Genomic DNA, 11,165 nt, shown 5'->3' with positions numbered 1-11,165 from the left:
ATGTCTGAATTGCGATGTATTGTTATTTAATTATAGTTCAATTGTTTTATAAATTGTTCTTTATTACTATAACATTATGGTAATAGTTATTAACACAAATTTAACTTATATAACAAATAGATATTCATGTATTGTTATAAAATAGATACATGTTTCTACTTTTAGTCGGTTTTGTTCGGTTTATTCGGTTTAATCGGTTATATACCAAACCATATCTAAGCCCTACGGTTTTTATAAAATTATATCCATTCGGTTTATATGGTATATACCAAAACCAAACCATATTGTCTATTTTGGTTCGGTTCGGTACGGTTTGGTTTTACCATATTGAACGGCCCTATGTTTATCTCTAAAAAACTCAAATAGGTTTCTTAAGTTTCTTTTATCTAAAATAAAAAAAATTAAAAATCAAACCAATCGCGGAGCGTCAGGAATCAGTGGGGTCCACGAACAGTGTAAAAAACTCACTAAAATCGATTCTTAATTAGTAGTTTTTGTAACCGATCATTAAGAGTTTTGTGGGAGTCCACGCATTAAGAACCTCACTAAAGACCGCGCATAAACATGCTTTAAGACAAAGTACAAGATTTACAAAAGTAAAAAATTTGCAAAAGTCAAAATATTACTTTTTATTATTACATCGAATTAAATTGCCAAGCTGAGCTGTACTCGACTCTGCACGGATAGATCTGATTCTTCATCACTTCGCAGAATCACCCAAAATGAAAGAGATCGCCGATGAGACCTTCTTCCGCTACTGCGTCCTAACACTAATTTTCTCGGGCCCACCTACCGCCGTCGCTCTCAAATTCCTCCAAGCTCCTTACGGCAAACACAACCGTTCCGGATGGGGACCCACCTTATCTCCCCCGCTCGCTTGGTTCCTCATGGAGAGCCCCACCTTATGGCTCACGCTCCTCCTCTTCCCCTTTGGCCGCCACTCTCACAATCCCAAATCTCTCCTCCTCTTCTCACCTTACCTCCTCCATTACTTCCACCGCACCGTCATCTACCCTCTCCGCCTCCTCCGCAGCTCCTCCTCGAGTAAAAACGGCTTCCCGATCACCATCGCCGCCATGGCTTTCACCTTTAATCTTCTCAACGCCTATATCCAGGTAACGATGTATCTGATTCCGGTTTAGTAAAACTATCACTTTGTACCGGTTTAAAATTTTACAATTCTTTTGGTTAATTCATGACCAGGCGAGGTACGTTTCTCATTACAAGAACGACTACGACGACGGAGTGTGGTTCTGGTTGCGGTTTGTTATCGGTACGGTGGTTTTCGTAACCGGTATGTGGATTAACATCACGTCGGACCGGACTCTGGTACGGATGAAGAAGGAGAACCGGGGAGGTTATGTGATACCGAGAGGAGGCTTGTTCGAGTTTGTAAGCTGTCCGAATTACTTTGGAGAGGTGGTTGAGTGGTTGGGCTGGGCTGTAATGACTTGGTCTTGGGCCGGAGTTGGGTTTTTCCTATACACGTGTTCCAACTTGATCCCGCGCGCACGTGCGAGCCACGTATGGTACGGTGACAAGTTTAAGGACGAGTACCCAAAGACTCGGAAAGCTGTTATTCCTTTTGTGTTCTGAAAATATTCAGTTACCGGTTTAGTTCTCTTAATGTTGGTTTATTGTTCCGGTTTAGTTTTATTTATGTTGGTGTACTACAAGAGTGCTAAAATGTGTATCATTTAGACCAATCTATTAATATATCAAAGGTTTTAACATAAGAGTGAAGAGTGTTGTATATGTCATGTAAAGACTAAGAGACAAAGCTAGTTTTCTAATGAAACAAGACATATCAATAACTAAATGAATCCAAAGACCAGAGTAAATCAAATGGTGTGTTTTTTTTTAAATGGTTGTGTGGTGATGGTTGTGTGGTGATGACTTATAAGATGTAAACTAGGGCATCTCTTAGTAGCTTTGTTTACCAAATGGAGAATGCGTGTGTGATACGCTATATTACTTTAGGTTAAATTTCATACAACTACAAAGGCGCTAGAAGAACCAGAGAAGCTTGTGATGGCACCAAACAGCGACTTCGAAGCTCCATAATGTCTTAATCTGTAAACTCCAGCCACCGCCGACTCTGGTATCCTCCACTCCACCGTGGCTTGACTCTCAGGGCTAAGCTTCACCTGCCTCGACCACTTAAACTTCACACTAAAGTCATCATCGTCATACACTGGGACCCACTTCCCTCCGTCACGCAGCATCTCCACCACAGCGAAAGATCCCTCCGTCAACAGGTCGTTACGTGGACATCCTGACCAAAACGTCGCGTTGACTTGTTGACCTCTCCTGAACGTTGACTTGGGAGGCACGTCTGCTTTAACGTCACCAAAGCTGACTCCTAAAGGAGTAGAGTCCACGACCACAGGGGCTAGTAAGCTGATCTGTTTGTCTAGAAGGTCGGGTGGTTGGGGCCCACTCGGGAGTGTTTGACCGTTGACCAAAGCTGTGGCTAGTTTCTTGAACTCTTGGATGTAAGCAGTGAGTGTGTGAGGGCCGTATAGCGTTGAAGCTCCCTCGTATCTTTGAACCTCGTACTCTTCGTAAGTAGTAATGTACTGAGAATACGTGTTGGTGAGGCCAGCGATTACGACATGGAGGTTGTTGCCAAACTCCTTGCTGTCCAGAGAGATGAGAAATGACTTCACAGCGTCACGAAGACGCCTTCCAGCCATTGTTGTGAACTCTGTGTCCATAGATTCAGATATTAGCGTTTTAATCAGCTAAAGTATGCACTAGAGAGTGTCAATGACATACCTCCAGGGACACTAAGGATGACTAGTTGACCAATGCGAAGCATCTGAACCGGTAGAATCGAAGGCTACACGGTTCAAACAATTAACAAAACGTCAATAATCTATAGCTTCCAATGTTCTAAAAATTGGCTAGCATCAAAACGGGTCATAACCGAAACGATTTTCTAAAAATCTACCATGAAAATCGGTTTATACAGTTCTAAATCGGTTACAATAGTCTAAATTGGTTTAAATCAATTTAAAATGGTCTAAATTTCTTTAAAAAGATAATAAATTAATAATGTAAGTGGAAATCCACAAATTTGTCTAGTATCTTATTTATATATATCTAATTTTTATAACTCATCAAAACAATTTTATAATTAAATTTAAAAACTAATATATCTAATATAAATGTAAAATATACAAAAAATCAATAATTTGTTAATTATTTGTTAACGACTAGGTTCTACCCGGAATAATCTAGTTGCGGTTCTACCTAAACCCGGAATAATCTAGTTGCTAGTCCTTGACAGAGCTCATATATAAGATAGCATCAAATACTTTGTGTTCCAAAAAGGAAAGATAGCTTCAAATACTTTTTTGGGTCGAAAGATAGCTTCAAATACTTAAAATCAATTTTCAGGAAACAGATGATAGAGCCACTCACCGCCCAGTCATATGGTGTCTTCATCTCACCAGTGTCAAGTAAAATAGGTTTTGGTTTCTGACACTGAACCTGTTCCGGACCAGGAGTTTTTAACACGTTCCTCACTAATCTCCAAAAGGCATTACCCTTAAGGAAGCAGATTCTTTTTGTTAGAGAAAAGAAAGATTCAGACAAAGATGATAGTCTTAACAAGCTTTAGTTATACCTTATCATCTCCTTGTTTGAAATCAAAAGCACCAGGACCATCAGTTGTTCCAGCAGCAAAACCAAACCCCATTGCAGCTGGACATGTCTTCACCGTCTCAGAACCACCACCTGCTCTAGGAACAGTGACTTGAAGATTCGAGAAATCTACATAAGCATGTTGGTAACCAACTTTCCCTTGCAGCTTCTCAGTAGCTTTGTTGAATAGTCCCACCGCCATTTTGAATTGTTTTTCTCCAATGATTCGTGTACTCTCAAACTCATCAGGGTACCCGGGTCCACGTCCATAGCACAGCTCGTTTTTTCCATTGCAGGTGCTGTGATTGAAATCACAAGGCAGACCAGTGTCTATGCAAAACGCGCCGAGAGTGTTTGGACTCACATCACCACAGTTTGACTGACAGAAGGCGGAGACGAATGCACGCTTTGAAGCCTTCCTTACTCGTATCTTAGCATCAAGAGACTGTCCTTTAGATGACTTATAAGAAGCTGCAATGTCCAAAAGCCCGCTGTCTGAAAAGAGAAAATTACTTGTCATAGACTTGCCACATTAGGTAAGTAATTCTCAAGGAAAGGATCTGACTAGACGCACGGTTTGTGTTCAGATCAGAAACAATGGTAGATACTCGCCGAGGGATTTTACTTGAACTATCTGAAACCTTCTGACCATTCTCAAACCAGTCCTCCATGAAACGCGCTGCCGCGCCTTTGTTATCACCGCTTATCAAAGAGTTAGTCCTGCTCATGGAAGTCCCATGAGTTGCAAACCAGTTAAAGCTACCAATAGGTCCCAACTGTGAATCAACAAACTTGAGTAACGTCATCTCTTTATCAACGTTGTACTTATATCTACTCCTCTCAGCTTCAGGGTTGTTGAGATAAGAGCTAGGACTTCTGTTCACACAAGCATCCAAAAGATCACCTAATCATCAACCCACACACACAAAGTGGTTTATATTTTTATATTTTTGAATGCCATAAGGTTCCGTAATTCCTCCACGCCCGAAACCACATCATTTAATATTAGTTTCGTCTTATTGGGGACCTCTGACACAATGGCTAGATCTTTTTAAGTGGTTTAACTAAAGGAAGAGACTCTGATCCTAAGAGAGGGTTTCTACTTTTACCTTTGTTGACATAGACAGAACCAGGACGTAGACTCTGGTGAGCTTGGATGATGGTTTGCTCAATGCCGTCAACGAGAACGTCAAAAGACTGACGAACGAATCCAAGAGAGGTGACAATGTAAGTAACATACTGAAGATAACCACCTGGTCCAGCGTGAGTGTGAATCCCACTTATAGCCACGTTCTTCTCTGTGTAAAGATCACCATATCTAACCAAAATATGAAGACAAGACTTTTTAACAAAGATTGTACAAACACTCTGCTTAGAGATCATTATACTTTTGTCGTACGGTACGGTACCTTGCCTTGAGTCGCTCGAGTACTTTGATGGTAACGATCTGAGACGCCATACACGCGTCGAGATTCACAAACGCGACGCGTTTCCCTTGAGGCTCAGCGACGATGAAGGCACGAGCGCGTAGACGGAAGTGAATCCCCGAGGCGGTTTGATCGGAGTTCGCGTATCCCATCATGTTGACGTCAGCGGCGGGGCCGGTGATGTCATAGCTTCCGACACCGATTAAATACTCTGAAGACGAGTAAACAGCTCTGTCTAGAAGAAGGAGAAAGAATAGAAAATGAAATGGCACTGAGACAGCCATGGTTTGGTGAGCTTGAAGGAAGGAAAGGAGGAGAAGTGGAGAATAAATAGATTTGAGGAACTTAGAGGAGATTCACTGTGGACGCCATGGAAGATTGAAACTTTGCAAGAAGGTGATGAGTGGGAGAGAGAGAGAGAGAAAATTCAAAATGCGGACAAGGGTGGATATGTCGGTTAGTGCTCTCTCTCATTGGATCTTACTCTGTCACAATAGAATTATGGTATTCATTATTATTATTTAAAAAGATAAGTTGATGATATGTCCCCATGTGATAGGCTTTGAACTTACTATGTGAATGTGTGTGTTTGTTTTCATAGACTTTACTTCCTTTGTGGTTTGCTTGTCTTGGCAAACAAACTTAATAATTCTCAGTAACTTGACCTTTAATGTGCAATAATCATTCTGGGTCAATCTTTGTCTTCACACGTGGTCTTTCAAAGAGGTGGGTGAAACCCTCAACCGTTTCACACGTAACACATTATGACCCCATCCTATACGGATCTGACAAGAACATTGAAGTGGGCTTTGAGGTGGCTATTGAAAGAATATGATCTTTTTTATGCTTTTTCAGGTTTTGACAGGAAAGATTATTACAAAGCAAGGTAAAGAGTCACTGAGAGATACTTTGCTTGTAAACAGTCTATTCCTCTTGCTCTTTGGTATTATCTCTTTGATATAAGTTTGCTTACTGATCTTCTCTTCTTTAAATGATTAAGAAGATTGCTCTTCTAACTCTTGTGTTCGAAAAGATTAAAATATAACATAAAATATAAGAGTATTCCCTTAACAGATAAGAACACACAAAATTTGTAAATACTTTTTGTTGTTATGAGATAAGCGACAAAGTAAATAAAACAAGGTGGAGAGAGTCTCTTCAATTGGCTTTGTTGGCATAAGGCTTCTTCTTGGTGATGTCTTTCTTAGCTTTCAACTTGTCTGATCTTCCTGACTTCTTTTTCTCCTTCTTGTCATTGTACATGTTTATCGCCTATATCACATTCAAATTCAACTGATTAGTATCAGATGCAAGAGACCAAAACTAGAGAGGAGAGAGCTGAGAAGTATTTTTTTTTGGGTGTTACCTTTCCAACATTGAGGATCTCATGTGAATGCTTTGACAATAACTTGCCAAGTACTTTATTAGTCTGCTCTTTCTCCTCGTCAACCCACCCATACCTTGGTACAACTGGTAAATACTGTAAAAAAATAAACAAATTAGAAAAAAAATTGTCGATAGATTAACTAAAAGAACGGTAAAAAATTATCTGTGAATTACCTTGTGGTGCTTGCCCTGCTTCTTAGGAGGTTTTTCTCCAGGCAACTTCTTATCGAACTTTCCACCACTAGCTGTTGAAGTAGCAGCTAAACCAGCTACATCTCCAAGTGCCTCCTTTCCAATCTTCTTTGGCTGAGTTTTGGTGCCTGATATGGGCAATCCGGTCACAGCTAGTTGGACATGGCTGCAAAAATAATGTATTTAAACCCATTTAGATCCAAAACTATGTGACAGGTCCTATGATACTATTAGCTTGTAATACTAATCGAAAAAGTTGTTATATACCTTGGTAAAGCACCAGCTTTAGCAGCTGTCTTCAGATTCTCTAGTCGGTTCTTTTCTTGCTTTCCGACTCTCTTCTTTTTATCATCCAGTCTCTTGGCAAAAGGATCTTCACCTGGCTCTGCAGTTAAGCCAAAAGAAATTGTAAATGCAACTCTACAATGTATTTGCCACAATAATTGCATATATGGTTTCATTAAGCAACTAACAACATACTCTAGGCGCTATGAAAGCAAAGATAAGATAATAAGAGGTACCATCTGATGCCTTTGCCTCAATAATGGGGATATCATTATCGTCGTTAACACGGTCGTAACCATGGCGACGCTTAAACTTATCAGTTGTTTCGTCGTACACAATCTTGTCCTTCTTCCGCTTTTGTATACCTAAGAAACATAACCAAAAAAAAAACAATTTAGAACAGAGTAAAACACTGAACAAAATCAAGCTTTCAATCCTCGAAATAAATAACTCAATCTCAGCTTTATACCTTTCTTGAGAGCAAACTCTTCCCACTTAGTAGGAGGCTTAGGCCTTGGAAGCTGGTAGAGAAAAAAAGAGAAGGTCAGCATCATGCGAGAACTCATACGAGAACCCACTCGTTTGCATCTCAAAACAAACATGCTCTCATTCATTTCGCAAACTTAATAAACCCAATCACATACCAACATCTATCATGCATATATAGTCTCATGAGACTGGAGATAGTGAAGAGTACAAAGAGAGGATCAGCTATTCTTACATGTTTCTCTCTAGGAAGTTTAGTTGTAGGAGGAGGCAACTGGACGAGAGGGCCATCATTAGTTTCAGTAGAAGGAAGGTTGAAAAGAGTGTCAGCTATTGCCTGAACAAGCTTTGTTCCCTCTGTAACACATTCCTTCACAAGCTCCTCCCTAATTTAAATTAAAAAAAAAACAAACATCAACAAAAAAAAAAAAAAAACAGAACAAACTCAGACTTAACAAGCTAAAGGAAACAGCTTTGCAAGAAAAAAAATGCGAACTTTACTTTCTCTTTTGTTCATCAATCGATAAGATTACAACAATTAAGCATACAAACACACGTCTAAACAGTTAAATCAAGCCGCCGCCTAAGAGCTCAACACGAGAGGAGAGAAAAGGACGAACCTTGAAGAAGGGGCAGAAGAGAAACGGTGGTTTGGATTGAAAGCTAGAAGATTGCCGACATCGATCTGGTAGATTTGGTCCGTCTCCATGTCCATGTCTTTCTCGTCGCAGTGAGTGGAATCAATTGAGATGAGAGTGGAGGAAGAAGAAAGAGACAAAGGGACTTTCTTTTGTGTTTAGGGTTTTGCGGTATTTTTGAGTTAAACCCCCTATCTCTCTGCTAAATTAAATAACATAAGGTAAAATTGTCTAAAATGTCCTTTTATCTCTACGATTTTCGTTTAACCGAACCGGTCTGATCTGAATTGAACCAAACCAAAATAATCAGTAGGAGATCTGATTTGAAATATTTTGCCTTTTTTTTAACACATATATTAATGTTACGCAGGTTAAGACAATGATAAAAATATACTAATGTACTTTTATTTATTGTAAAATATTTAAATGAAAATGATTTAACTAAACACATGTTAGTTATTTAAAAGGATAAAAAACAGATTTATTATGAAAACTTACATTACAAATGTAGAATTACACTTTTTATGAGTCAAAAAAAAATATGTTAGAATGATATTCTTTATGAAATAGAGGGAGTATAATCGAAAACTAAGGTGGAGGTATTCAATTTAAAAACTCAATTAAATTTGAATGAATCGAAGTGTTCATTAAATTTGTATGTTATTAAATTATGTATTTCATCAATTCTTTTCAATTCTTATGTTATTGGATTTTGTTTTTGAAATCATTCTACTAAAATATTTTTAAATTTTAGTGTTATTCATTTCACTAATTTTATAATTCTATTAAATATTTGTGTTATTCAATTTCTGTGGATTTCATGGTAATTTTATTTAAAAAGAATTTAATGAAATTTTATTATAAAATGTAAAGAACCAATTCTTCAGATTTAAGGTAGGATTTGAAGATCATTTTTTACATAATTTATTTATTAGATATGGACGTCAAAGTTATTGATACTATAGATTTGGAAATGTAATGGTCGTTATCAAAATGACAAAAGTATATGTTTGTAATCCATATTACATGGAAGAAAAAAAATTATATTATCTTATAGCATTATTTCTACATCTTTATATAGTGATATGATATGTAACTAATTGGCTTTTTATTATTTTTTGTTAGTAAAGTGTTTATTCCACTTTTTAAAATGAATTTCTCTATCTACATGGTATAGAAATGATTATGAGTTTATTATGTTCATCAGTAAAAAAAATTGGTCCTTGTTTGTGCATTTTTTTATACAAAAGTTCAAAAAAAAATCATGAAATTTAAACGAATTGGTTTCTATCAAATTAAATTGTATTCCTTTAAAATCTAAAATGGAAAAATTTAGAAAAAATCATTAAATCCTCATCAAATCATTTAAAATTATTCAAAATCTATTATTTATATTTTCAATTGACTTTTTCGAAATAAATTAAATTTTTGAATCCAATACCACCTCCTAAAAATAAAATGAAACTGAACTAAAGGAAGAAAAAAACTAATCTAAACTAACTTTTTTGAAAATTACAGATATTTTACTAAAAGTTGAATTTGAATCAAAACCTATATTCCAACCATCAAGTCAGTTACAACAGCAAGAGAGTTGTCGCTAAGCTGAACCGAGACGTATGAAGAGAATGTGTTGATGTTGATGTGACTGCGATCTCTGGCTCCAGCGTAAAGCGAGCTCTGTGTTTCTGTTTTTCTTTCCATCGAATCAATCAGTGTCAAGAGTAAAAGAAGAACCAGATTTATTTTTGTTTTACCTGTGAAATCGAAGTTGACGGCGTTTGGATTACTTTGCCGGAATTGGATAGAAGTAGGCACCAAAACAAAAAACTTTTTCTTGGTTGTTGCTGACCTATCGCGTGCTAAAAAGAGGAAAGTATGAAAGAATTAAACAGTTTACCGCTAAGCTGAACCGAGACGTCTGGAGAGAATCTGTTGATGCACTGCGATCACCGGCTTCAACGTGAGGCGAGCTTTGTGTTCCAAACCAAACTATTTATGATCCAAATTTCAAAATGAAATTGAACTATAGTTAAAAATCATCTACAGATTTCACTATCTAAAGTAAAAAAATCAGATATTTATTAGATAATTACTCAATTTCATAGTTTTGGTAACATATACTACAATGTTGTTTTTAACGAATTAAAAAGTGTCATTACCACCGTGTTTATGTGATAACAATTAATTAGTCAAAAAAATCTTCGAGTAAATCTTAATTTTTGCTTGAACGAAAAAAATCAAACCTCTAAGTTTTGACTGTACGTGTATATAGTAATTTGACAAATAAAATTTTAAATTATTTTGGTTTATTTGTTTTAGTTTGATCTGGATTGAATAAAACTAGTTTCAGACAAGCTTTCGATTTTTGGTGCTCCAATTAATGAATACATGGATTAGGATTGTTCGTTTTGTTTTTATTTTTTCATAATGGTTTCTTTCCACCACTAATAATGTTTCAAAAGCAAGTGGTTTATACCTAATATACTACACACAACTCCCATAGTTTAGAACACGACTCATACCTCATACGGACTTTGGGGAAGATTTCTCGTCTGACTGGTGACCATTCGGAAAACAAGAGGAACAAACAGAAAAGGAATATACGGGAAAAAAATAGCAGGAATGAAAAGGAATGGTTGTTCCTTCTCAAATTTAACAAGGAATAATTTTATCGTTTAATTCTCTACAAAAAACAGGAACGAGAGGGAATGAGAAGGAATTATTATTCCTTGCGAATGGTGATTTTTTATAGGAACGTTAGGGAATGCATTATTCCCCATCATTCCCCGGTCACCATTCATACCCTTCATTTAGTTTGCGAGTCTTATTAGGAGATCTCTGTGATTACAAGATCACCTAAAATATATTTCCCTGTAACTATTAGGAAAGTTAGCATTAATGTATAAGTTAGACTTTCTATTTTATTATGTAAAGAATTTGCTAAGAGGTATAACGCCACTGATGACCCTATGGTGGGGGTATAAACACCATAAAGACGACTTGATGATTGTCCAATCTAATATTGGTAACACGTATGAACTTGCGGGAGGGTATTAGGAGATCTCGGTGATTACGAGATCACCTAAAATATATTTCTATGTAA

At 37.1% G+C, this 11,165-nt stretch overlaps 3 protein-coding genes across 3 annotated transcripts; 1 reads left to right on the top strand and 2 right to left on the bottom strand.

Annotated features, from left to right (window-relative positions):
* Positions 1 to 648: 648 nt before the first annotated feature.
* LOC106342103 (steroid 5-alpha-reductase DET2) lies at positions 649 to 1,736 on the top strand. Its single transcript, XM_013780934.1, has 2 exons — positions 649 to 1,115; positions 1,204 to 1,736. The coding sequence occupies exons 1-2, from the start codon at positions 723 to 725 to the stop codon at positions 1,594 to 1,596; spliced, it is 786 nt and encodes a 261-aa protein (XP_013636388.1). The 5' UTR covers positions 649 to 722; the 3' UTR covers positions 1,597 to 1,736.
* Positions 1,737 to 1,837: 101 nt separating this feature from the next.
* LOC106342102 (neutral ceramidase) lies at positions 1,838 to 5,561 on the bottom strand. Its single transcript, XM_013780933.1, has 7 exons — positions 5,058 to 5,561; positions 4,758 to 4,966; positions 4,223 to 4,552; positions 3,632 to 4,143; positions 3,427 to 3,552; positions 2,779 to 2,842; positions 1,838 to 2,707 (listed from the first exon to the last, which is right to left on the bottom strand). The coding sequence occupies exons 1-7, from the start codon at positions 5,357 to 5,359 to the stop codon at positions 1,989 to 1,991; spliced, it is 2,262 nt and encodes a 753-aa protein (XP_013636387.1). The 5' UTR covers positions 5,360 to 5,561; the 3' UTR covers positions 1,838 to 1,988.
* Positions 5,562 to 6,094: 533 nt separating this feature from the next.
* Positions 6,095 to 8,255, bottom strand: LOC106339354 (ribosome biogenesis regulatory protein homolog). The gene is made up of 8 exons (XM_013778145.1): positions 8,045 to 8,255; positions 7,660 to 7,810; positions 7,408 to 7,459; positions 7,175 to 7,303; positions 6,921 to 7,038; positions 6,636 to 6,819; positions 6,442 to 6,555; positions 6,095 to 6,347 (listed from the first exon to the last, which is right to left on the bottom strand). Exons 1-8 carry the CDS (start codon positions 8,137 to 8,139, stop codon positions 6,234 to 6,236), a joined length of 957 nt encoding a protein of 318 aa, XP_013633599.1. The 5' UTR covers positions 8,140 to 8,255; the 3' UTR covers positions 6,095 to 6,233.
* Positions 8,256 to 11,165: the final 2,910 nt, after the last annotated feature.

The sequence above is a fragment of the Brassica oleracea genome, chromosome C4 (assembly GCF_000695525.1).
Source record: "Brassica oleracea var. oleracea cultivar TO1000 chromosome C4, BOL, whole genome shotgun sequence".
Lineage (NCBI taxonomy): Eukaryota > Viridiplantae > Streptophyta > Magnoliopsida > Brassicales > Brassicaceae > Brassica > Brassica oleracea.
Note: the sequence above shows the minus strand (reverse complement) of the source record. Positions and strands in the feature narration are given on the sequence as shown.

Excerpts from the sequence above, each read along its gene's own strand:
- LOC106342102 (XM_013780933.1), bottom strand. The coding sequence starts at position 5,359 with ATGGCTGTCTCAGTGCCATTTCATTTTCTATTCTTTCTCCTTCTTCTA. Across the intron at positions 4,553-4,757 it reads TTCTGTCTATGTCAACAAAG|GTGATCTTTTGGATGCTTGT; the intron begins GTAAAAGTAGAA and ends GTTGATGATTAG. Across the intron at positions 2,708-2,778 it reads CATCCTTAGTGTCCCTGGAG|AGTTCACAACAATGGCTGGA; the intron begins GTATGTCATTGA and ends CTATGGACACAG.
- LOC106339354 (XM_013778145.1), bottom strand. The coding sequence starts at position 8,139 with ATGGACATGGAGACGGACCAAATCTACCAGATCGATGTCGGCAATCTT. Across the intron at positions 7,460-7,659 it reads AACTTCCTAGAGAGAAACAT|CTTCCAAGGCCTAAGCCTCC; the intron begins GTAAGAATAGCT and ends TTTCTCTACCAG. Across the intron at positions 7,304-7,407 it reads AGAGTTTGCTCTCAAGAAAG|GTATACAAAAGCGGAAGAAG; the intron begins GTATAAAGCTGA and ends TATGTTTCTTAG.
- LOC106342103 (XM_013780934.1), top strand. The coding sequence starts at position 723 with ATGAAAGAGATCGCCGATGAGACCTTCTTCCGCTACTGCGTCCTAACA. Across the intron at positions 1,116-1,203 it reads TTCTCAACGCCTATATCCAG|GCGAGGTACGTTTCTCATTA; the intron begins GTAACGATGTAT and ends ATTCATGACCAG.